The sequence below is a fragment of the Linepithema humile genome, chromosome 7, assembly GCF_040581485.1.
Source record: "Linepithema humile isolate Giens D197 chromosome 7, Lhum_UNIL_v1.0, whole genome shotgun sequence".
In the NCBI taxonomy this organism is placed as follows: domain Eukaryota; kingdom Metazoa; phylum Arthropoda; class Insecta; order Hymenoptera; family Formicidae; genus Linepithema; species Linepithema humile.
Genome location: NC_090134.1, coordinates 13,528,244 through 13,554,050, shown reverse-complemented (window position 1 = coordinate 13,554,050; position 25,807 = coordinate 13,528,244). Strand labels below are relative to the sequence as shown.

General features: G+C 36.4%; 1 protein-coding gene and 1 pseudogene across 1 annotated transcript; both read right to left on the bottom strand.

Moving 5' to 3' along the window:
- Nucleotides 1–3,736: 3,736 nt before the first annotated feature.
- On the bottom strand, nt 3,737–8,350 carry LOC137001208 (uncharacterized). Its single transcript, XM_067359590.1, has one exon. It carries the CDS (start codon nt 8,348–8,350, stop codon nt 3,737–3,739), a length of 4,614 nt encoding a protein of 1,537 aa, XP_067215691.1.
- A 13,584-nt stretch (nt 8,351–21,934) lies between these two features.
- On the bottom strand, nt 21,935–25,705 carry LOC137000951 (uncharacterized; annotated as a pseudogene).
- Between the last annotated feature and the right edge of the window lie 102 nt (nt 25,706–25,807).

Sequence of the window (25,807 nt, the reverse complement as noted above, 5' to 3'; positions counted from 1 at the left end):
TTTTTGCATTAATCCTATTATACTTCCATACCAAACCGAGAAAACTATTACTACAAAATCCTCACAAATACTATTACACAAATACAATTACTTTTGATAATTAAATCAATTTTGAGTCAGCCTCTTATAGGACGGAATCGCATCAAAATACTTAGAATACTGAAGAGCTAAAACATTGAAACATTGAATTATTTGGTGAAAAAATAGTAAATTAGATATAATGTTAACCAAAGACAAATTTGTATAAAAATACAGACTGAAAAGAGTAATATCTGAGCAAAAAAGAGAATAAAGTAATAAAATAGTATGTAACTAATAAAATGCAGAAGCAAATTTAATTAAAAATTAAAATTAAAATATTCTTACCAATGATATTATAATTACACAAAAACGATAACGCAGAAACATCTGTAGAGATGTTTCCTTTGATTTGCACGAGAAACAAGCTGAAAACAGCAGTCGTAGATTGCCACTTCAAGAATCAATGAGAAAATGCTGTTGACGTTACGTTCAACAATAACGTTTATCAAAACACTTAGTACGGGCGATCAATTTGCAACGATTATAGATCGCACGAGATTACGTCTCGTGATCTTGTCATGAAACGACTAATGTATTCTACGCAGCACATAAACACGATTCTCGCTTGTATTTGGTTTGCATGTGCCATGCGCTCACCGAGCTACACAGACACGTGACAGCAGCGGTCTCGCTTGTATTGGTATCCCCTCCACTACGGTACCCATGATGCCTGCGTGCGCAAATGGGCATCACTGTGTAGAAGTTGGAAGATGTTTTCCTAATTTCCTCGTCACGTTCTACTTTGTCTGTATTGTTTTCTCTTCCGCGATACATAGTATTTGCCTACCAAAGTTTCAGAGTGATACACGTGACCATTCGACCACACTTATTTTCAACAGTAACATCCTCGTCGCGGTCTACTTTGTCTGTATTGTTTTTTCTTCCATGAAAAATAGTATTTGCCTACCAAAGTTTCAGAGTGATACACATGACCATTCGACCACACTTATTTTCAACAGTCACATTAATAAATCGGCAATCGATAGAAGACCTGTGAAACGTAATAATCGTCTTCTTAACAGGTATGTCTATCAAAATAATATGAAATTCTTTCCACGAAATGCAAAGGGCTTGCACCTAAGCTTTTTTATCTCTCGCGCCTTGCATAATATTTATTTGTTGAAATAAATGAACCGGGGGTCGATTGTGTTATCATGCAATGTAGTGACAATTACAAAAGTGAGCAAATTTGCTAAAATATCTACGATCTTATTGTTCAATAACCTGGTAAATTTGTAACCTCAGTTTTGTAATTTTCACAACATTACATGATGCACAATTGAACTCCTGATGATTCATAACAATACTCATACATCATACCGTGACTCTCAGCATGGTTAATTCACAAAGAATAATAGTACAGTTCTATTTAATCATTGTACACAATATTTTAACACAATATTATACACACTCAATAAAATTTTATTTAATTTTATTTTTAGAATGGCCAAAGAAACTCAATCCTCTAGAAAATTTGAGGACATTAATTTCGATGATATTTGTATGGATGATCCGGATCAAGAAAACGAAAAATTAAAAGAAAAAATAAAGAGCTTGGAAAATGAATTAATCAATTTAAAAAAAAAATTAGGTATATATTTCTTTTTTTTTATACGATAAATATAACATTTTTTAACATGACAATATACTTATAAATAAAAAAAAATTATTTCTTAGATGCAGAAATTGAAAAACTGGCGGAGGACGAAAATAAACAGTTGTCCAAAACGTAAGTGTAATTTTATATACACATGTTAATACATTAATATTATGATACTTATAAATTTAAAAATTTTTTTTAATGAAGAAATGAAGGAAGAAAAAAAACAAAATAAACAGGCGTCTCTAAAAAGTAAGTGTAATCTTATATACGCAAATGTTAATACAAAATAATATCGAAAGATAGACATTTAAAATAATAATAAATTTTTATAAAACCTAGATGACAAAGAGGCGGAAGAGGACGCGGAAGTTTTCGAGGCAGAAATTTCCGAAGCAATAGGTACAAAAACAACCGTGGCGGAAATAGCGGAAACTTTGTTTTTTATAATTATTCTTAATATTTTTCAAGAATTACTAATATTCATAAATTTATGTAAACTGATATCACAAGTTAAGTTAGTTTGATCAATGTTGCATAAAGATACGCACAAACGATTATGCTAGATTTCTGGTTATTTTTTTTCTTATTTATTATTTTTTTCTTCTTTTTTCATCAACAACGCGCTGTTAATTAATTGTTACAAGAGATTGTAATTGCAGTAGATATTCTGTATCTAAAACTTTTTTAGTTTTTCTACTTATCGGACTCCCTTCCTATTCAATTATCAATAAGAATAAGTTTATTCTATTATAGATATTGAATAAACTAAACAAGAGTGAGATACACAGTAAAAAATAAAATGTTAATTTTAACATTTTTTGCATGTCCCAGAAAGTCCACTCTAAATTTTAAGTTAAAATAACTCTTATTCATTGTGTTACTTATTGACAAATTAAAAATGTTAAGTAATTGACACAATGTTTTACATTTAGTTTTGTTATTGTGACTTTAAATGTGATGTGAAAATTACATATAAATTATTTAAAAACTACATAAAAGAGTAGTTACAATAATTCATAGAAAATGTTAATAGAACATTTTCATTCGTATAATATGAATAAAAAAATTGATTCATTTTAACATAATTCTTTAGTTATCTAAAATAGTAACATAAATAATATGTTAATATTTTAACACAAAAAATATGTAAGTTTTAACATATACATATATGTTACATATATATATATATATATATGTTAAAACTTACATATTTTTTGTGTTAAAATATTAACATATTATTTATGTTACTATTTTAGATAACTAAAGAATTATGTTAAAATGAATCAATTTTTTTATTCATATTATACGAATGAAAATGTTCTATTAACATTTTCTATGAATTATTGTAACTACTCTTTTATGTAGTTTTTAAATAATTTATATGTAATTTTCACATCACATTTAAAGTCACAATAACAAAACTAAATGTAAAACATTGTGTCAATTACTTAACATTTTTAATTTGTCAATAAGTAACACAATGAATAAGAGTTATTTTAACTTAAAATTTAGAGTGGACTTTCTGGGACATGCAAAAAATGTTAAAATTAACATTTTATTTTTTACTGTGTACCATCACAATTTTAGATGAATAGAATATTTTCAGAGTTATTTCTCTAAAAACAAGAAAAGTTGTTATGCGGCTCTCGTTTAGCCGGGTGCTCGGCACGCGTTTTCTCTTTTATTTTTACTGGTTCTCGTAAATAATCCTTTTAATAATTACTCGATGTGTTTGTTACAACATTTTATTGCGTTTACACGTGGTTTCTTGTACCATGCGTCTCGTCGTTACATACGCACGAAGGAACGTAAAACGATTAATACAGCGCCGCGACGGCTGACGATGAAACTAAAATATGCGGCTAACTAATATGTATTTTTGAACGCCGTGGCGTGGCGGTAATTCAAATAAATAAAGAAACATAGTTACTACAGACAATCGGACTGTACATACCGCGCGCCTTGATGAGTTTAACTTATCAATCTAAGATGACTAAAATTACGAATTAATAAAGCAAAAATGTTCAATCTCGCATCCAATATGACGAGTTCTTATGTCTCTAAAGGCAACACGCACAGCTTTGAAGCTGGCCTTTTAAAAGTTCCTCGCGTGGTTTTAACACTAGCAGCTCGGACGACGTTGTCAGCCCCGGGGTGCACCTCCATGATGCGGCCTACTAGCCAAGATTGTGGTGGTAAACCGTCTTCTTTGACCACAACCAGCTGTCCGACTTGGATTGGAGGTCCCTCGTCTCGTTTCCACTTGTTACGTTGTTGCATCTGGTGAAGGTATTCCACTGACCATCGTTTCCAGAACTGCTGTCGAATTTTCTCTATGTACTGCCATCTAGATAGACGATTATTCGGTAAATGCTGTAAATCTGGTTCCGGATATGCAATGAGTGAGTCTCCGATTAGGAAGTGTCCAGGAGTTAAATAAGAACTATCGTCAGGATCGGAGGATAACGGGGTTATAGGTCGTGAATTTAATATCGCTTCGATCTGAATTAGTAACGTGGCAGCTTCTTCAAATGTTAATGAGCCGTCCGATGCGACTCGATAGAAATGATGCTTAGTAGATCGCACAGCGGCCTCCCACAGGCCACCAAAGTGTGGCGCGCGCGGAGGAATAAAATGCCACGTGATGGCATCACTGGCTGCCTCATTTGTGACGCGGTGACGAAACTCCTCTTGATTGAATAGATCTCGTAATTCTTCTAGCGCTCGATTTGCGCCCACGAAGTTGGTTCCGTTGTCGGAGAATATATTGGAGGGCCTTCCTCTTCGCCCGATAAATCGTTTTAGAGCGCTTAAGAATGCTTCCGATGTTAAATCCGTTACCAGCTCAATGTGTATAGCCTTCGTAGCGAAACAAACAAATATGGCAATCCAAGCCTTTGAGCTTTTAGCGTTGCGACGCTTGCCCTCGCGTAGCAAGATTGGACCGCAATAATCGATGCCAACATTGCTGAACGGTCTAGATTTATTAACGCGAGTGGAAGGAAGGTCGGCCATAATTTGTTTGGAGACACGCGGTTTGGCCTTGAAGCAAATGACGCATTTATTGACTATCTTGCGCACCATGCTTCGAGCTCCTACGGGCCAATATTGTAATCTCACGGCTGCTAAAGTGCACTGCGAGCCTGAGTGAAGAGTCCTCTTGTGCTCGTGCTCAATGACAAGTTGAGTGAAACGATGACGAGTAGGTAGGATAAGCTGATGTTTACTGTCGTATGATAGATCTGACCTTTTTAATCGACCGCCTACTCTGAGTAGTCCTTCGGAATCTATGAACGGGTTTAGATTAAGCAAACGGTGGTTTTTCGTGTTCGTTTCCTTCCCTTTGATATCCTTGACTATATCTTGAAAAGCTACTTGCTGAACTTGCTTAACAATCCTTTTTCTAGCGGCTTCGAATTCTTGTGCAGTGACTGCACCAAATCTTCTTTGCTGCGGGTCAGATCGAGAATTGTGAACGAATCTGAAACAAATCGCAATGGCTCTAACGAGTCGAGCATATGAAGAGAAAGTTTCATATACGTCAAAGTCGTCCCTCGCCGTAGTATTAGTGATTATCATTCTGCGGCGTTCTGGTAACTCATCCAAATTTATGACCTGTTGATTTGGTTTAGGCCAACAACATTGATCTTGACGTAACCATGGAGGACCTTTCCACCAAATCTCTGACTTCTTGAGAGCTTCTGCGTTGAACCCACGAGACAAAGGATCTGCCGGATTATCCTTCGTCCTCACGTGACGCCAATTTTCAATTGTAGTGAGCTCTTGAATTTCTCCAATTCTATTCGCGACAAAAGTGCTAAAATTGCGGCTGGGCGATTTGATCCATCCTATGACTATCGTAGAATCCGTCCAGTAGTATATCTCATGGAGCTGCAAATCCAAAACTTGTATTGTCTTATGCACTAATTGCGACAGTAGCTGAGCGCCACAGAGCTCCAATCTAGGTAAATTCACCGTTTTCAACGGAGCGACGCGCGATTTTGAACACAACAAGTTCGTATAATGTATGCCGTCCTGATCAGTGACGCGGATGTATAAGCACGCACCATATGCGTTTTGACTTGCGTCGCAAAAGCCATGTAGCTCGATTCGCACAATTGGATGAATTTCCATTGCATTACGCGGAATGCAAAAATTGTTCAGTTGCTTGATCTGTGATAAGTAAGCCTTCCATTCAGTGTGTACATTTACAGGTAGCGATTCATCCACTAATACTTGGCGATACATTTTTTCTATGTCCGCTATTAGAGCGTACTTGAATGTACGAAATCTAAGAATAATCGATATTAAATCTTGCTGTAAGACAGGACCAATCATGAGAGCGTCATTGAGTGAGATCCCTGATGAAGTCTTGCACGACGCATCAAATACCACTCTTAACTTAGTTGTAGAATTCTCTTCTTTGATGACGCAATGATGTGGTATATAATAATGAAGTGCTGCGGTTGACTGTTCACCTCGTAGCTCTTTCATGTGACCCAATGTCGCATATTCACGCATAAATTCCACGTAATCACCTTTCAGGGAAGGTTGACGCTTAAATCTCCTCTCGAGCCCTTTGAATCGGTGTACCGCGATATCCCTGGATTGACCAAGTTGGGACATTTCCTCAGTTTTGACCGGGAGTTTTACGATGAATCTGCCTTCTGAATTTCGGATATAGTTTTTGGCGAAATGTTCTTCGCAATTTCGTTCTTCCAGAGTCAGCTGATCATTCCGCGCGCCCTGCTCAATTTCCCAAAATCGTCTCATAGCGTGATTTAATTCTTCGTTTGCAGTGAGATTGCAAAGAGTCAAATTTGAGCATTGTCTTGTTAGAAACTTGCCGGCAGCAATCCATCCCAGCTGCGTCTTTTGCCAACAGGGTTGAGTATCGGTCGCCTTTATTTGACCCACGCAAATAAGATTCCAAAATACTTCGACGCCTAGTAACAGGTCAATCTTCGCAGATTCCATGAACTCAGGATCGGCCAACTTGATTCCCGTTGGAATGTGAATGTCTGCGTTCTTAATGGTCGTAGTTGGAAGTTCCTGAGTGATTTGGCGAAGAACGAAGCAACTGAGTTCTGCCTTGAAGCCATTGAGCCGAGATCGCATGATCACCTTGACGAGGCCGTGCGTTGCCGCATTTGAATTTCCTACACCATGTATTGGCACGCAACTAGGAACTTGCTTCAATTTTAATTTCTCCACCAACTCCATAGTTATAAAATTAGATTGTGATCCGCAATCTAAAAGTGCGCGACATGGGTACGGATTTCCCTTTATGTCTTGAATATGAACAACTGCCGTGGAAAGTAAAAACTGATGTCCTGCTGCACGTGTCGCGTGATTTACACTGCGCGCTACTTGATCTTGCGCTTGCTCATGTGTATTGGACTCTGTTGACTTGGGCACGGAGCTCTCTGCTTGTTTATCTGACTCTAAATGCAGTAGTGTATTGTGCCTTTTATGACACTTCTTGCAAGATCCTGCGTTACAATTCCCAGCTCGATGATCCGTGGATTTTAGACAATTCAAGCATATCTTACGCTGCCGTATTTCCGCGATCCTCTTGTCAATGGATAATGCTTGAAATTTACTACAACAATAAATAGGGTGATCGCCCTTGCAGAAACTGCATGCTGTTTTATCCGTTACTGCGTGAGCCGCTGTGTATTTTTTTGATGCGTTTTTCTCAGGCTTGTTGGATGATGCATTCAACTGTGGCTTTCGATCTATCGCTTCCAGAGCGCGACAGCGTTGCGAAAGAAAATCAATCAACTCCTTGAACGTTGGTACGTCTGCACTCTTGAGGCTTGTCTCCCATTCTTTATTTGTGGCTGGAGCTAGCTTACTGGTGACTATGTGGACAAGCAAATCGTCCCACTTATCAGTTGAACGTTTTAAAACCTTGAGAGCACGCAGGTGCTTCAAACTCGTATCCAAAAGTTGTCGAAGTTCTGCGTGACCTTCTCTAACAAGGACTGGAAGATCAAAGATAGCTTTGATGTGTTTTTGTACTATCACGCGCTGATTGTCGTACCGCTCGTTCAACATGTCCCATGCCTCAACGTAATTATCAGCTGACAGTTCTAGTGAACTAATGACGTCAGCAGCTTCACCCTTGAGTGCTGCTTTCAAATATTGCATTTTTTGAATGGTCGATAGTACCGTACTCTGGTGTATTATGGATATGAAGACGTCACGAAACGGGCGCCAGTCTTCATATGATCCGGCAAAAGATGGAAGATCAATTCGCGGTAAACGCACGTTTATGTTTGGTGGCTGACCGTTGTCTTGAGTATTTTGCGGCGTAAGAGCCCCAAATGGATTAGGTCCAAGCGTATTTTCAGGTGCCGTAGCGGCTATGATAAGCTCTTCGAATTTAGTATCGATCTCGAAGTATCTGTCCTCGAATACTTGTCGCTCGTTATTATGCACAGCTTCTTGACCCTCATCGGCTTCGAACAATTCAATCCGTGACTGTGCTTCGTCGAAAACCTTCCAGAATTCTCTGAATTTTGCTTGTCGCTGTCGTAATTCGACGACGGAAATTCGTCTGTCACCCAGCTCGTCAACGAATGTTTTTCCACGCGTACATACCGCCTTTGCCTGTGTTCTCTTGCTTTTTGCTTGACGATATGTGATTTCGTCTTCTGCCATACTGACCGTTTATTTCGCTCATAAAACAATAGGAAGTTATAGGATCAGAATGAATTGCGAACGAGGAAGGAAGACGGAGACTCACCTGATGATCCTCGAGTGCTGCCAATCGCCTGGTGAATTTTCGTCCACGTGATTCGTGCCCTTGTGTCCTCGCTGCCTTGATTAACCGCACGTTGACTCGGTTAGGTTATGTCCTCAACTGCTCGCTGTACTCGTAAATTTCTTTGATTATGGATCACGCTGCTCGTGCTGGATACGATGTGCCGCGTTCGTTATCGTATGCACTAGTCACTCGTGCGTCCACACGTGTTTTTTGTTGCTTGTACACCGGACTGTCGATCCGGCTTCTTGTATACCGGACTGTCGATCCGGCTCGAAGGACCAAATGTTATGCGGCTCTCGTTTAGCCGGGTGCTCGGCACGCGTTTTCTCTTTTATTTTTACTGGTTCTCGTAAATAATCCTTTTAATAATTACTCGATGTGTTTGTTACAACATTTTATTGCGTTTACACGTGGTTTCTTGTACCATGCGTCTCGTCGTTACATACGCACGAAGGAACGTAAAACGATTAATACAGCGCCGCGACGGCTGACGATGAAACTAAAATATGCGGCTAACTAATATGTATTTTTGAACGCCGTGGCGTGGCGGTAATTCAAATAAATAAAGAAACATAGTTACTACAGACAATCGGACTGTACAAAAGTAATTCACTGTTATCCACTCTCCCTTACATATTTTAACGTTAAAATATTTTATATCTACTTTTCCCTAATATTTGGATATTAAAATATATAAATTCAACTTTATGCAAGTATTTTAGAAAAGGATACTATAATAAGAATAAAATATACTTTTATTTTTATTTTTTTTATTTTTATATTGCATAAATCTTTACTATACATGTACATACAACCTTATATAATCTTGTACATGTACATACAACTTTATACAACCTTATACATATACAATCTTATATATGTACAGACTTAGATAGCTAAGGACACAAAAATATTCTGTAATTAACATATTTGTACTTTCTATTTCGTACATCTTGTATGATTTTAAATGTTTTAATTGTAATAAAAAAAAAACAAAATATTTATTATCATTTTCTTTTAAAATTATGTACCCTAAATACTTTTTACAAACAGAAAAAGTTTTGTAACTTTGACACACTGCATAAGGCTTTGAATCAAATACAAATAAAGAAACTACCTTAGAAAAATAAGGCAAATGCTCATGAAAAGAAGTACATATAAAATTATTAATTTCAATCTCATTTCCAAATAATTTGACAGAATTTCCAAAACATATTTTTACATCACATTTTAAATTTAAGAACTTTGAAATAACATTAAAATATGTGGTACTTCCTATTGCAGTAACATTACATTTCTTAAAAAAAGGAAAAAGTTCAAAAATATTGCAATTGTTCCATTTAAATAGCATATCTTGTTGATGACGGAAAGCAAGAGTTTTGCAAACATTTTTAAAATTTTTTAATTTGTTTGAAAGATCTTTCAAGTAATTATGTTTGCTTTCAAACCTCATAGTTTAAAAATGTCTTGGAGGACCCATTCTTTTAATAACAGTTGGCAAGTGTGTAATCATGTGATGTTTTGGTCTTAAATGAGTATTATATTCAGTTAAAAATAATTTATGATGATTTTCGATTAGATTTTCAAAATCAGTCATCAAAATATTATGAAGTATAGGAGCAAATGCTATTTTGACAATTTCTATTAACAAAAGAATTACTTTCCATTTATTGTAATTTGTGCTATGATCAAGTTTTTTTGTAATATCACTGATTATTAAAGAAAAAAATATTAATAAGCAATAAGTTTGGGCAGCTCTTTGACCTATTAAATGGCCTGCTTTATTAAGATAGATTGGACTAGGTTTATTAGCTCTATTTTGAAGACCGTAATCAAAAGTATTTATTTTATCATTAATTTCTTCTATCGAAGTTAATTTTTCTTGTATTAAAAATTTTAGAAACAATTTAAGTTCAAGTTGGCAAATTCCTTCCAGAAAATCATGCATTATATCAACTGATAAATTTATTCCAAATTTAAAAAATTCTAAATCATTTAAAGCACTGCGTAACTTAATTCCATATACACTATCGTCGTAACGATTAATCGCAAGTTGAATATGATTTTTAAAATTTTCAGGTGTTCTCAAAAGAATATCTTTGTAACGGTGCAGCCCGCAAGCTGCATCGTTACGGCTACGGACCGTCCATCGTCCGTAGTCCACCAAGGGCGCATCGAGCGCCGATAAACTTCTTATCGTAACAACGGCGGTCAACCGCCGAAAATCCCCCACACCCGACCGTTCCGAAATTCCGTTTTGTGGGGGGCTCGCCGCCGAAACCGCCGATGCTTGCCGATTCGAAGCCAATCGGCTGCCAGCCGGGTATAAAAGAGGCCCGGCTGTACGTCTTCTCACCAGATTCTGTTCGCTGCTAGCCAGCGAACAATCCTGCTGCGAGCGTTCTTGTAGTCCGACCGAGAGTACTCGGATTCTATGCCTTATTCCAGGTACACGAGCGTCCTCGATACCGTTTCTATCTCTGATACGAGCGTTCTCGTATACCCGTCGAGCGTACTCGGCTTCTCCGGGCATCGATCTTCGTATACAGGGCATTCCCTTATACTTAGTCGAGTCGCCGCTCTAAATCCGTCTTCGTACGAGTGTTCTCGTACGTCCGCCGACCAGATTCGGCCTCAAAGCCTCTAGTGCGAGCGTCCTCGTACTCTCGTCGAGCGTACTCGACGACCTGTTCCTAATCTCGCGTTACCGCGTACCGGGATTCATCCGTAGAATCCATCCGGCGGGCAAACTACGTCGACCAATCCGCGCCGTCGAGCGACCCGTCACGATCTACGATCGAACGGACTCGCGGTACCGCCACGAACGCACTCACCGACGAGCGTTGCGTTGTACCAACCGCTACGACACGATCATCCGCGCTTGCGCTCTTGCTACTCGCACCAAGACGCCTCACGTCGAACTTTAATAATTCAGTCACCGTTGCTCTAAATAATTATTTCGCCGTTTGCCTAAATAATTATTTCACCGTCGCCTTCATAATTATTTCACCGTCACTTTTGTATTTATTCCACGCCGCTTTAAATAATTATTTCACCGTTCGCCTAAATAATTGTCTCACCGTTGCCGATACTTCGGATTTATTTCACACCGCTTTAAATAATTATTTTCGCCGTTCGCTCAAATAATTATTTCACTATTGCCGATACTTCATCTTTATTTCACACTGCTTTGTATTTATTTCACGCCGCTTTAATAACTATTTCGCTATTGCTTAATAATTGTTTCACCGTCGCTTATACCAATCTCACCGATACTTTTACGATTATTCCACGCCGCTTTAACTAATTATTTCACCGTTGCTATTATACCGATCGCACCGATACTTTTCTATTTTACGCTACTTGTATATTCTTTCGAATTCGCGTCGCACACGCTTCGCATGTACACACGAACATTGAAGCAGATCATTTGAAGCAAGTCATTTCAACATCTTACTTAATTAACGTTGTTTCTTTACTTTGTTATAAACGAGCCTTTATTTTTTGACATATCCCCAACCGACCGAACCTGGATTCCGGCGAGCTACTCCGCGTTCGCCGAAGCTCACACGGTTTCATCTTCTTGTTTGCAATTTACTTTAGTAAAATTTTTATGCATGAGACATATTCTACAAAAAAAGTTAGCTTAAAATGATTCAACCATGCCATATAACGTTGCTCCTCCTAAATTGTCATGGCTTAATGTCGCTAAAGTTCCTTTTATTGGATATTCAACTCCTTCAATGTAAAAACTTCTGTTTCCAAAATTCTTAAATCTTTTACAATTACTTCCAAAACTGAATTTATACCAAAATCTTTTATGTATTTACTATAACACAAAGCTAATAAATGAATATTGTTTAAATTAGAATTGAAATGAGGAGGTAAATTGCATATTACAAAATAAAATCCCCCAATTTTATGAGACAAAGCTTTACTACCTAAGGGATTACAAATTTCAAAGTCGTCAAAAAATATTTTTATTTCAATAGTTAATTTTTCTGAATTATGGAAAAGGTTATTGGTTTTATACATTTCACCATCTACAAGATTATTGTATGTACTACAATTTAAGGTCTTTTTATTGAAGGAATTAAATATTATTTTTTTAAAGGAATTATTTTTAAATAAAAATTTTAAGGTTTCAATAATTGGAACATAAGTAAATGTGCAAGTTAGAGGAACAGTTTTATACATTTTTAATTTTTAATCAAACTTTTGTTTTATGCAAACCCCACAACTTTTTTCTATTGGTTTTACCATACATTTTTCGTACTTTTTTTTTACGTTTATGTTTTGTTAAATACCTATCAAAAGAATTAAAAAATGTTGATACAATTTCCCAACAGATAACGTTTGATTCATTTACATTATCCAAAAATTTTTCGAATACAGAATTTATCAGTTGAGATAAACATTGCAATATTTTATCAATCGATGTATCAGGTATGCCAAAAGAATATAAATTTTGTATAAAAAATGAAAAGTTATTATTGATATCTTCCGAAATATCATCAAGAATATTTGTACTTATATCTTCATCTATATTTAAATTCTTATTAATGTTTGTATTCGACTTATTATTATTATTTATATTTAATTTTTTATCAGTATTACAACTATAATTAGGTGGAATTTCTGTCAAATTATTTGAATCATCTACAGTACAAACTTCTTCAACATTTAGTTTACACTTAGCTAAATGCTTTCTAAATCCCGAATAAGTTTTAAATATAAAAGGACAAAAAAACAACATTTTAAATTTAATTGTGAACCTTCATAGAAAGAATGAATTATTCTTAAATGTCGACATAATTCCTTAATTGAATTTCCAACATAAGTACAATTTGTACACATATAAAGCATCTTAAAAATGAATGTCTCAATTAATAAAACCAAAAAGTTCTATTTTAATCAGTATAACTTATTCAGAGTACCTTATAAGTGTACAATTCAATAATAATACAGTTAAAATATAGAAATAAAATTAATTCATGTATCCATTTGGTTTCGTAGAAGTGTATATACTTCTCTTACACGTGGAGTTACGGGACCATTGTTTATTTTATAAAAATATGTTTCTATAAATCTGTAGAAACTTACCAGATTCGAATCGTATTCTGTATGAAAAACGAAATGACTTTTAAAGAAAATGTCAAAAGCCTTCACGAAATTTTGCGCATGAAGTAGAATGAACTTGTTGTCTACGTTTAAAAAGTATTGAGCCACAGCTGCTTTGGTTGAACCTACGGCGACTAAACGTGTTTGAATCTTTTCTCTTGACTCTGATTCCCTTGATTCTAAAGGCGTACCGTTCTAGAACAAAACAAAAAAATGTAGCATTATACCAATATGTAATGACTTTTCTGACATAACTAAAATTATAAAGTATATAAAAATATATAAATAATTATTATTTTCTATACACCTTTTTAAATAAAATAATTTTTTCTAAAACCGCAGTGGATTTTTCTCTTGCAGCTTTATTTTTTCTTCTAGCTGTTGGAGGAAGAAGTCGACATAGTGCTAAAATAGCTCGTGTATGTTTATCCCAAGCTGAAAAATTTATCAAATTGATAAATGTTGCTTTTTATACAAATTATTAAATAAAACAAATTTACATTAATTGTAAATAAAATTGTATATAATATTAATTAATAAAAATTAATATAAATTAATTGTAAATAAAACAACATTAACTGTAAATATACTCATTACCTTCTCCCAATTTATCTACTGAAGGATGTATTTCATAGTCAGGCATAGAAAAAATTCTCAAAATAATTTCACAAAAGTTGGTAAATTCTTTTAAGAAGTCATCATATTTGGGAAATAATAGTTTGTATTCTTCTTCAATCTAGAAAAGTCAATTAAATAAAGAATTATTATAATAAAGAATTTTAACTATTTTATTTATATATTATAAATTAAATTGAAAATATTGTTACGTCCTGATCAGACTTCACGATTCTTTTCTTTTTATTAAATACCAGACCTAGTAAACACGGGACCAACAAAAAACTCTTAAAGAATATTATAACGCCAAAGCTGTTTTTCTCACGAGACACCATGAGCTCGAACTTTCTCACAGAGAAAAATAGCAAGGGGAATAGATATTTGAAAATACCTTGGTCGGTCAGCGTGCCTATCGTCGTCAGAAAAATCATAAAAGTCAAAACTTGCGGTAACCGGAGTCTTTAGTCGACTCCAGATGTTTAAAGTAAGAAATAAAAATTGGCACCAGATAGCCATATACTTGGATCCCGCCTACAAAAACCCTAGTAGATAGGGTTTTACCGAGTGACGATCGGGCAATGACCACAGTCGCACGCCTAGAAGGCATGACACCTGATACGGTACACGTGTTCAGTAGGTCTGAGAAACCGAGATGCATTAATCGCACTCTCCACGCGACCCCAGGGCCACGCGACAGTCGTAAACTGTCAAATTTATTAGATCAGTGACCCAAGGCCTCGCGAACTCATATACCGACTCTCAACCCTCCAATCCGAAAGCCGGGAATCGGGGCAAGCACCTCTATAGACCACCCTTCGTTCCGTCGTACGGTCTAAAGACTACGCCCACCTAAATCTTAAGACACTGAGATGCACCCCACCTATACTAATTAACACCAACCGGGTTACGCCACCTTAAAAACCTACCCCTATTGCATATGGACCCGAAACGACGCTATTCCTTATTCGTTAGGGCCCCTTTCTTCCTACCCTCATTCCAAGTAACCTAATTACCTAAACCTAATCCTATTAGCTAAAAATGACGCCACTTTCCCCCACATTAAAAATCTTCTCACAAGACTAATTCCTATTCGATCCCCGCTTCAAAAACCCAAGATTTTCCAAATGGATCCACCCCAAGGAAAGGGTATAAAAACCCGTGTTTTGGTGGCTCCAAACGCAATTATACACAATTAGTCACTCAGTTAATCAAGCGAGTTTGCCAAGTCCTACAGACAGTTTTTTGAGTAGTTCGGGCCGCGAAATAAAAAAAGTCGATATTTTGTCGCGACCAAGTGGTGCATCTCAAGTAGAGGATCCATCACCCTGACGACACCATCCCGCAGCAGGGTGCCCACACGTTTACAAAAGGGTCCGACGCCTACACACCATCCCTCAACGGGGCGCCTGCTCAGAACCACCGAACATATTCAACCCGATCCGAAACTATCCTGCAACGAGTAAGTCAGTTCATTCCTCTTTATTTTATTATTTCTTCTGTCCTTCCTCCGGAAAAATGAAACACTCTCACACACACACACACGCACGCACGCACGCACGCACGCACGCACGCACGCACGCACGCACGCACGCACGCACGCACGCACGCACGCACGCACGCACGCACGCACGCACGCACGCACGCACGCACGCACGCACGCACGCACGCACGCACGCACGCACGCACGCACGCACGCACGCACGCACGCACGCACACACACACACACACACACACACACACACACACACACACACACACTATTGTAAAGAATACACAAATAAAATTATTAACACATGCGATCAAGAATTACCATAAGTTTTTGTATCCTAATTATAAATTCAATCAAATTAAAATGTTGTCTTTAGTAAATTAAACTTTTGTCCTTTTTCATTTAACCACACCCTCCTCGTTCGTCACCCCCTCACACCTTCCCTCTCAAATTGCGCACAAAGGTTCCGTCCCGGATAATAGGGATTCAATTCCTTGACCCAAAAAGGGAACCACAAGCGGTTGACTTGTTGACGGAGTAAAACGACTCTTCCAGTCGCTGACCCGTCGCAAGTCCTAAACGTGCCGCTCGGCTCGTGCGGTCAGGCCCGTTTACGTCGATCGCCGAGCCCAACGAAAAAATTCTACACCTATCAGGACGTAACAATATAAATATACGATCAAATATATTATATTATGTTATATATTTCATATTTTACATATGTATATAACATATTTCTTAAGAAATTACTTACCAATTCAGGTGTATCTATGAATCTTGGAAATGTATCGAAGAAATTAGTATTTAAACAAAATTTTCTTCTGTACTGAAATATGTCTTTATGTTTAAAAATAATTTGTAATTTTTGATCCTGTGTGGCACTTTTGAGAAAAAGAATAACATCTATTTCAGCTTGGGTTAAGTTTTCATTTTCATCTTGTGTAACGTTTAGATCGTTTCTATTGTTTTCAGAATCTTCATTACACGTTCTTTTTCTTTTTACACCTCTTTTTACATTGGAAAACCTATTTGCTAAATAGCCTGTTTTAGTTTTTGGATCGTAAAAAGATTCCTAAAAAGCAATAAACAATAAATGTAAAAAAATTTTATCTAAAATTATAGAATATTTCAATACTGTTTAAAAAATGTGCTTTGTATTTACATAGCCTAATGCAGTTTCCGGATCTCGTAATTTTGGGAAAATTTCTACTGTAATTTTGGCAAACTGACATTTATCTAACGAAGTTAATGGACACTTTAATTTTTGTTTCAAAGTAAGCATTTGAGTAACCACTATGTTAATTATCCGTCTTCTACTTGTCTCACTTAAAAATCCCTTCGTATTATATTCTTCAAAAATGTCTTTTTTACACGGATTCTCTAAAATAACTTTTCTGATGATCTAAAAATTATAATATAAGAGATCGTATTAAATAATCCATCTTTAAATATTTTTTAATATATTATAATTATATAAAATAATAATGTTTTAATACTTTTTTTGTAATAATTTCTCCTTTCATTGATTCTTGTTGATGTAAAAATGATAAATTATGAATATTTTGCTGAACAGGTCCTGGCGCTTCATCTTCTTCAGAAGTATCGGTAGTTAAATTAGAGGAAGAACTTGGTATTGGGGTTGTTAAATAATCTAAATCTATAAAAAAATAGCCATATATATGAATAATAAGATTTATACATATGCATAACTTATACAGGGTGTCCCAGACTTACCGAATAACCGGTTCAGGGTAGACTCCTGACGTTGTTCTGAGACGAAAGTTCCTTTGGCAAAATGTCGAGGGTGTCATAATTTCGGCGTTACAAAGGGTGAAAGTTCTCCAATCGATGCGCTGAATTTTCCCGCGCTCAGGGACATCGCACATCAAAAGAGCCCCGTGCATCGCGCAACGATTGACTCGATCGAGCGCGTTCTTCGCGATTGTTCACGCATTCACTATTCACTGTTCACTGTTCCACAGAAAGAATGGAATCAGATCCGCCGGAGACCTCGCCGACCAGTGCACGGGCGCACTCCGCGTACGATTTATCTAACCGCGTATTTCGCGTTAAACGCGCGACGCGTTTTCGCGTACGTGTGTGGCGAGGCTATCGTCGCATCACTTTTCGACACTTTTTCTTCGCGACATTGACATACGTATGACCGACGAAAAAGGACGGACCGATCGCTCACCGAATTGCACGAAATCACGACACGCGCGCGGAACTGTCAAGCACTAGCGTGAAGCGTCGCGCGCTCCCGCGATAGAGAATCGATATGAGCGCTGCGAGATATGATCTACCGCGTCTAACGTCAATACGGAGCAATCAATGTAAGATACGATATTTTGGAAACATGGAGTATACCGCAGCGGAATATTGCGATATGCTAATTATTTACGGCGAGTGCAGTCAAAACGCTTTCCGTGCCGCGCGAGAGTACAACGCTCGTTTTCTGGAACGCAGACAAATTGTTTACGGCATCATTCTGCGACTGTTGTACCGCGCGCGACAAACGGGCCGTCTGATACCAGATAGACATCTCAATGTCGTCGTGGAACGTCGTGCTCGTACGGTGCACAACGAGGAGGTGATCTTAAGTACGATGAACGACAATCCAGAAATGAGTGTACGCGAAGTGAGTCGCGAAGTCGCGATCTCGCGTAGTACTGTCCACCGCGTACTACGTGATAACAGATTTCACGCGTATCATTTCACGCGAGTGCAACATCTGCTGCCAACTGATTACGCTACGAGACTACGCTTCTGCACGTGGATACTAAATCGTGAGATTGATCGACCCGGTTTCGCGCGTGAAATTTTATTCACTAACGAATCGCATTTCACGCGCGATGGTATGTTCAACGTGCGAAATACCCATTTATGGTCGGATGAAAATCCTAAGGAATATAGGATTAGGAATTTTCAACATCGGTTCAGCGTAAATATGTGGGCTGGTGTGCTGAACGACACGATCGTAAGTACACTCTCATCGGTCGAGCAAAGTTTAGAGAATTCACCTTCTCACCCTTTCAGATCGGTCCGTTCGAAATGCCCGCGCGACTAACGGGTCAATCGTATGTGCAGTTTTTGCAAAATGACTTGCCGATACTGTTGGAAGACGTGCCGCTGGAACAACGTAGACGTATGTTGTTTCAGCAGGACGGAGCCCCGCCGCATACATGTAGAGAGGCGCGTCTTACTTTAACGGAAAAATTTGAAAACCGATGGATCGGACGCGGAGGTCCCATGCATTGGCCAGCAAGATCTCCGGACCTCACTCCGCTTGATTTTTTTCTTTGGAGTACTATCAAAAGTTACGTATATCGTAAGCGCGTCAACAGTCGCGAAGAACTAAAGGAAAAAATTGTTGAGGCGTTCGCGAACGTGACTCCGGAGATGATAAGCAATGCACAGCAAAGTCTGCTGCGACGGGCAAGATTGTGCGTCGAATGCGGCGGTGGACAGTTCGACATCTATTGTAAAATAGGTACGATAAACGTTACTTTGGTTTGGTAAACGCGCGATATACGAGTCACTTTGTATTTTCAGACTTGCGCAGCGAAATCTGTTATCACGTAGTACACGGTGGACAGTACTACGCGAGATCGCGACCTCGCGACTCATCTCGCGTACACTCATTTCTGGATTGTCGTTCAGCGTACGCAAGATCATCTCTTCGTTGTGTACCGTACGAGCCCGACGTTCCACGACGACATTGAGATGTCTATCTGGTATCAGACGGCCCGTTTCTCGCACGCGGTACAACAGTTGTAGAATAACGCCGTAAACAATTTGTTTGCGTTCCGGAAAACGAGCGTTGTACTCTCGCGCGGCACGGAAAGCGTTTTGACCGCACCCGCCGTAAATAATAGGCAAATTGTAAAATATGTTAAATGTTTAAAAAATCATAAATATGTTAAATATGTTAAATTAATAAAAAATAATTTAAATTTTTTATTAAAAATGTAAATTTTATTTTTGTTTAAGAAAATGTCGTATCTTGTATCGATTGCTCCGTATCGACGTAAGACGCGGTAGGTCATACCTCGCAGCGCTCATATCGATTCTCTATCGCGGGAGCGCGCGACGCTTCACGCTAGTGCTTGACAGTTCCGCGCGCGTGTCGTGATTTCGTGCAATTTGGTGAGCGATCGGTCCGTCCTTTTTCGTCGGTCATACGTATGTCAATGTCGCGAAGAAAAAGTGTCGAAAAGTGATGCGACGATAGCCTCGCCACACACGTACGCGAAAACGCGTCGCGCGTTTAACGCGAGATACGCGGTTAGATAAATCGTACGCGGAGTGCGCCCGTGCACTGGTCGGCGAGGTCTCCGGCGGATCTGATTCCATTCTTTCTGTGGAACAGTGAACAGTGAATAGTGAATGCGTGAACAATCGCGAAGAACGCGCTCGATCGAGTCAATCGTTGCGCGATGCACGGGGCTCTTTTGATGTGCGATGTCCCTGAGCGCGGGAAAATTCAGCGCATCGATTGGAGAACTTTCACCCTTTGTAACGCCGAAATTATGACACCCTCGACATTTTGCCAAAGGAACTTTCGTCTCAGAACAACGTAGGAGTCTACCCTGAACCGGTTATTCGGTAAGTCTGGGACACCCTGTATAAGTTATGCATATGTATAAATCTTATTATTCATATATATGGCTATTTTTTTATAGATTTAGATTATTCAACAACCCCAATACCAAGTTCTTCCTCTAATTTAACTACCGATACTTCTGAAGAAGATGAAGCGCCAGGACCTGTTCAGCAAAATATTCATAATTTATCATTTTTACATCAACAAGAATCAATGAAAGAAGAAATTATTACAAAAAAAGTATTAAAACATTATTATTTTATATAATTATAATATATTAAAAAATATTTAAAGATAGATTATTTAATACGATCTCTTATATTATAATTTTTAGATCATCAGAAAAGTTATTTTAGAGAATCCGTGTGGAAAAGACATTTTTGAAGAATATAATACGAAGGGATTTTTAAGTGAGACAAGTAGAAGACGGATAATTAACATAGTGGTTACTCAAATGCTTACTTTGAAACAAAAATTAAAGTGTCCATTAACTTCGTTAGATAAATGTCAGTTTGCCAAAATTATAGTAGAAATTTTCCCAAAATTACGAGATCCGGAAACTGCATTAGGCTATGTAAATACAAAGCACATTTTTTAAACAGTATTGAAATATTCTATAATTTTAGATAAAATTTTTTTACATTTATTGTTTATTGCTTTTTAGGAATCTTTTTACGATCCAAAAACTAAAACAGGCTATTTAGCAAATAGGTTTTCCAATGTAAAAAGAGGTGTAAAAAGAAAAAGAACGTGTAATGAAGATTCTGAAAACAATAGAAACGATCTAAACGTTACACAAGATGAAAATGAAAACTTAACCCAAGCTGAAATAGATGTTATTCTTTTTCTCAAAAGTGCCACACAGGATCAAAAATTACAAATTATTTTTAAACATAAAGACATATTTCAGTACAGAAGAAAATTTTGTTTAAATACTAATTTCTTCGACACATTTCCAAGATTCATAGATACACCTGAATTGGTAAGTAATTTCTTAAGAAATATGTTATATACATATGTAAAATATGAAATATATAACATAATATAATATATTTGATCGTATATTTATATTGTTATGTCCTGATAGATGTAGAATTTTTTCGTTGGGCTCGGCGATCGACGTAAACGGGCCTGACCGCACGAGCCGAGCGGCACGTTTAGGACTTGCGACGGGTCAGCGACTGGAAGAGTCGTTTTTATTCCGTCAACAAGTCAACCGCTTGTGGTTCCCTTTTTGGGTCAAGGAATTGAATCCCTATTACCCGGGACGGAACCTTTGTGCGCAATTTGAGAGGGAAGGTGTGAGGGGATGACGAACGAGGAGGGTGTGGTTAAATGAAAAAGGACAAAAGTTTAATTTACTAAAGACAACATTTTAATTTGATTGAATTTATAATTAGGATACAAAAACTTAATTCTTGATCGCATGTGTTAATAATTTTATTTGTGTATTCTTTACAATAGTGTGTGTGTGTGTGTGTGTGTGTGTGTGTCTTAATATATACGACAGAATTTTTGAAAGGTAAAACAACACTTTTGTTTTGGTTGTGACAAGAGCGTGTGTACTTGGCGCCTTTTTTTTACCTTTTTTTTAAAAAGGTAATTTTTTGATAGATATCATTTATTTTTTTTTATTTTAGTACAATTTAATAGAATATTGCACTATATGATAATTCTTTTTACCACTTATTATCAAGGGACACGGTCAAAAACTGAAATAATACCAGGAATTACTTATCAATTTTCTGTAAGAAAATGATACAGATATCTTTAGCACCTCTAGGCCATTGTCTTTTTCTAATTTGTACATCGTTAGCTTCAATCCAAGTGTTAGACATTCCTTCTCTACATATACTTGTGTAATGACCTTTTTCGATACATGATCTATGATGAAATATAGCACTCATTACTTTGTACAATTGTCCAACAATAGTTATTTTAGTTGTTGGGACAGCAAGCAAAGTAAACTTATTTGTTTTTGTTGATGTACCGTCTTGAATTGATATTAAATGAATGACAATTATATCTTTGGTTAATGTAAATTCACTTTTACATAATATGTCATTTCCTGTACAATTTTCACATGATTCGTTGTGTAATTGAAACCAATGAGAAAACGTTACATTAATTAACTCATTAAGATCAAAACTTTTTTTTTACATTTATTTACAGGAATTGAAAGAAGGATATTATTATTAACAATAGTCGTTATATTATCACAACTTTTGCATCGTTTAATAGAAATGACTTGGTGTTCGATTAAACTTAATATAATCATATTTTGTACAAAGAGCTATAAGAAATTCACATACATCTCGTTTAACGCTTTTTGAAAAAAATTCTCCTAAACATTGCTGTATTACGTATGTATTCAAGTTAGGCAGTTTGTTTTCATATTGATGCATCAATGTACCTAAAACATTTAATTTATCATAATCAAATATTTGTTTTCTAATAGCACTTAAATGTAACAGACATTGCAATACTGCATTTGCATAACATGAAACCTTATTTGTATTTTGGAAACCATGGATGATCCAAGCAGTATTTTTTCGAACTATTTCATGTGAATTTTGAACAGAACTAATCACTTTTGGCTGTATCCATGAAACATCTTTTATTTTACGATACTTTTCTTTCGAAACAGAAATTATTTTTGTTTCTGGTTTGTATATTTGTTTTAATCGATTATATTCAATAATAGCTTCTTCACTAGCTACTACAGATGAAGGGTCAAAATTAATTAAATGCAACCCATCTAAAGATGTTACTCGTGACAATGCAACATAAATTTGGCCGCGACTAAATACAGAATTACCTATGTCCATAATAGCATTCTGCAAACTCAGTCCTTGGCTTTTATGAACAGTAATTCCATAACTTAAACACAATGGAAATTGTTTTCTAATAACATATGCTTTCTCCATCAACGCAAATTTAACACTTACTCTTTCAATAAAATATTCTAAACCTGATGGTAAAAGAAGCTTGATCTTTTCTACATAACCGGTAGACATATCTTGTACAATTGAAATGACTTTAGCAATTGTACCGTTTACAAGACCCAAACTAGCATCAATATTACGCCTTATCATTACTTTTGCCTCACTTTTTATAGCAATTTGTTTCGAAAGCCCAGCTGTTTTAGAATTATCATCATTTTTTTCCAACACTTTTAATACTTTCTTTTTTATATATGGAATACATTCGATTGTATCTTTAGCAATTAATAATATTTCTTTCGAAGCAATACGACTTAACATTGCAGCATTTAAAACATCACACATATGACAAGTGGGCAATAAACAAACGGTGTCTGATGGCAAATTATTAATAAAATTACATAATTCATTTAATCTAAACTCGAAGGAATCTTCTTTAAAAGATATTCTTCTATTTTCTAGAATTTCATAATCAGACTTTGTTAATAAACCAATACGAATTCTTGACAGTAATTCACGATAAGACGCATCTCCCTGCTGGCGCATATTCATTGTCAATTCATCGTAATCAAATAATGTAGTCCACAAATTCACATTCCTTAGGCAACCGATATATTTATCAATTTTTCCCTTTGACAAATCTACAAAGACAGAATCTTCATGTACAGGAGGTAATTGAAGCAAATCTCCAAACAGAAGAATATGTTTTTTACCAAACCAACCATCATCGCAATCATTGGAATCAAATATTTCAGACAATCGAAGATGTATGTACATTAGAGTCAAGTTAGATATCATCGATACTTCATCAATTACAAAAAGAATAACATCACTAAGCTCCGCTCGTAAAAGTTTTAACACATGATCAGACAATCGTTTATATTTAGGAGTATTACCATGTTCAACAGGTAATTGAAGCAATCTATGAACTGTCAAACCATCTATATTAAATGCTGCTATGCCAGTAGGTGCTGCTACAGCAGTATCTTTTTTTAGATTTTGTTTTATCCAACATTTAATAGTTTTAATTAAATAACTTTTTCCAGTACCACCTTCTCCACTAACATATAATCGCAATATTGAATTATCTGACTCTACAGTGGTAATAACTCTGTCGAATACTCTTTTTTGATCCATATTTAATTTCGCTATCATTTCTGATATATCGATTTCTTGAATATTCTTATCACCGAGATCCTTAAAATCTTGCATCGCTTCACCAGCTTCTATATTTTGAACACCTATTGGATTGTCAGGATCATCCTGTGACTCATGTTGTTTTTGTACTTCATCTAAATATTGCTGAACTAACTCTTTAGCAATTTCAAATGCTTTTTGCAATTCTTCTAGTTTTTCATGATATTGTAATGCTTCCATTAAATATGGTTTTACCTTGTGAAATGATTCTGCATAAGTATCACATCCATTTCTAAGTTCTTCTAATTCTCTCCACGGTTTGAACAGAAGTAATAATGAAAAGAAATACTTTTCCGGTTGTGTATTAACATTATATCTATAATGATTAATAAGATATCCACGCTGTCGTCGTCTAAGATAACCATTATTTATTTTATAGAATTCAACAAACTCATTTCGTGGTTTGATTTTTGTGATATCATACCATTTTGCAAACTCATAAAGAGACATATATTCTAGTTCTTTTGGTCTCTGTGGATAGTGATTATCTATCAAAGATTCACAAAATATGTCTGTCGATTGATCGTCAAGTGCTTCAATCTCTTTACGTGTTTTCAATTTTCTACATCTTATTCGATTAACATCTAACCATCTAATAGTTGTATTTGGATCAGTTCCACATAAAGCAATACCCAGTAATGTATCAGCAGCTTCAAGAGCTCCACATTCTCTATTACTCGTGAATCGCAAGGCAATACTTCAAAGATAGCTCGCCAATGATTTATTCGTATTATTTTTAGTATTAATAATAGTATCAGACAACTCACATTTTCCCGCTTTATTCATATATTTAGTAATATACCAGGTAAGCAGTGACGACTTTTCGCCAATAAATTGTATATCCATATTTCCTTCCCATGCAGTAAGAAGAATAGGATTATAATCATTTATATTACTTTCATCTTCAGTTCGCGGAAGATCATAAAGCCTGCTTCTATGTTTTAATTGCTTTCTACCTGCTATGGCACTTGTGACATCTCTTATATTTAACGTCTCAGTGACAGGACGAGGAAATCCAAAACGACATCTCCGAACAACTTTACGTCCAACTTTTTTAGAGCGGAGACAGTAGTCATTATGTTTGTGTTGTTGATGCGTATTAACACGTCTGTACAATAACGGTGAAATATTTTTATCTGGCATTTTACAGCTTATATATTGTAAAATAAATTTTGAAACTTCTTCAACAGAAGATTCACCAAGAATGGGAGCATTTTTTATCCAAATTAATAAATGAAAATGTTGTATGCCTCTACCTTGATATTCTCGTCGCCAAAAATAATGAGTGACTTCTCCTATCGGATGATCTTTGGAACAAATAAAGTCAAGCATCGCACGAAACGTATTATCGAGAAATCTCGATGTTGACACAGGATCTCTAGCA

Excerpts from the sequence above, each read along its gene's own strand:
- LOC137001208 (XM_067359590.1), bottom strand. The coding sequence starts at position 8,350 with ATGGCAGAAGACGAAATCACATATCGTCAAGCAAAAAGCAAGAGAACA.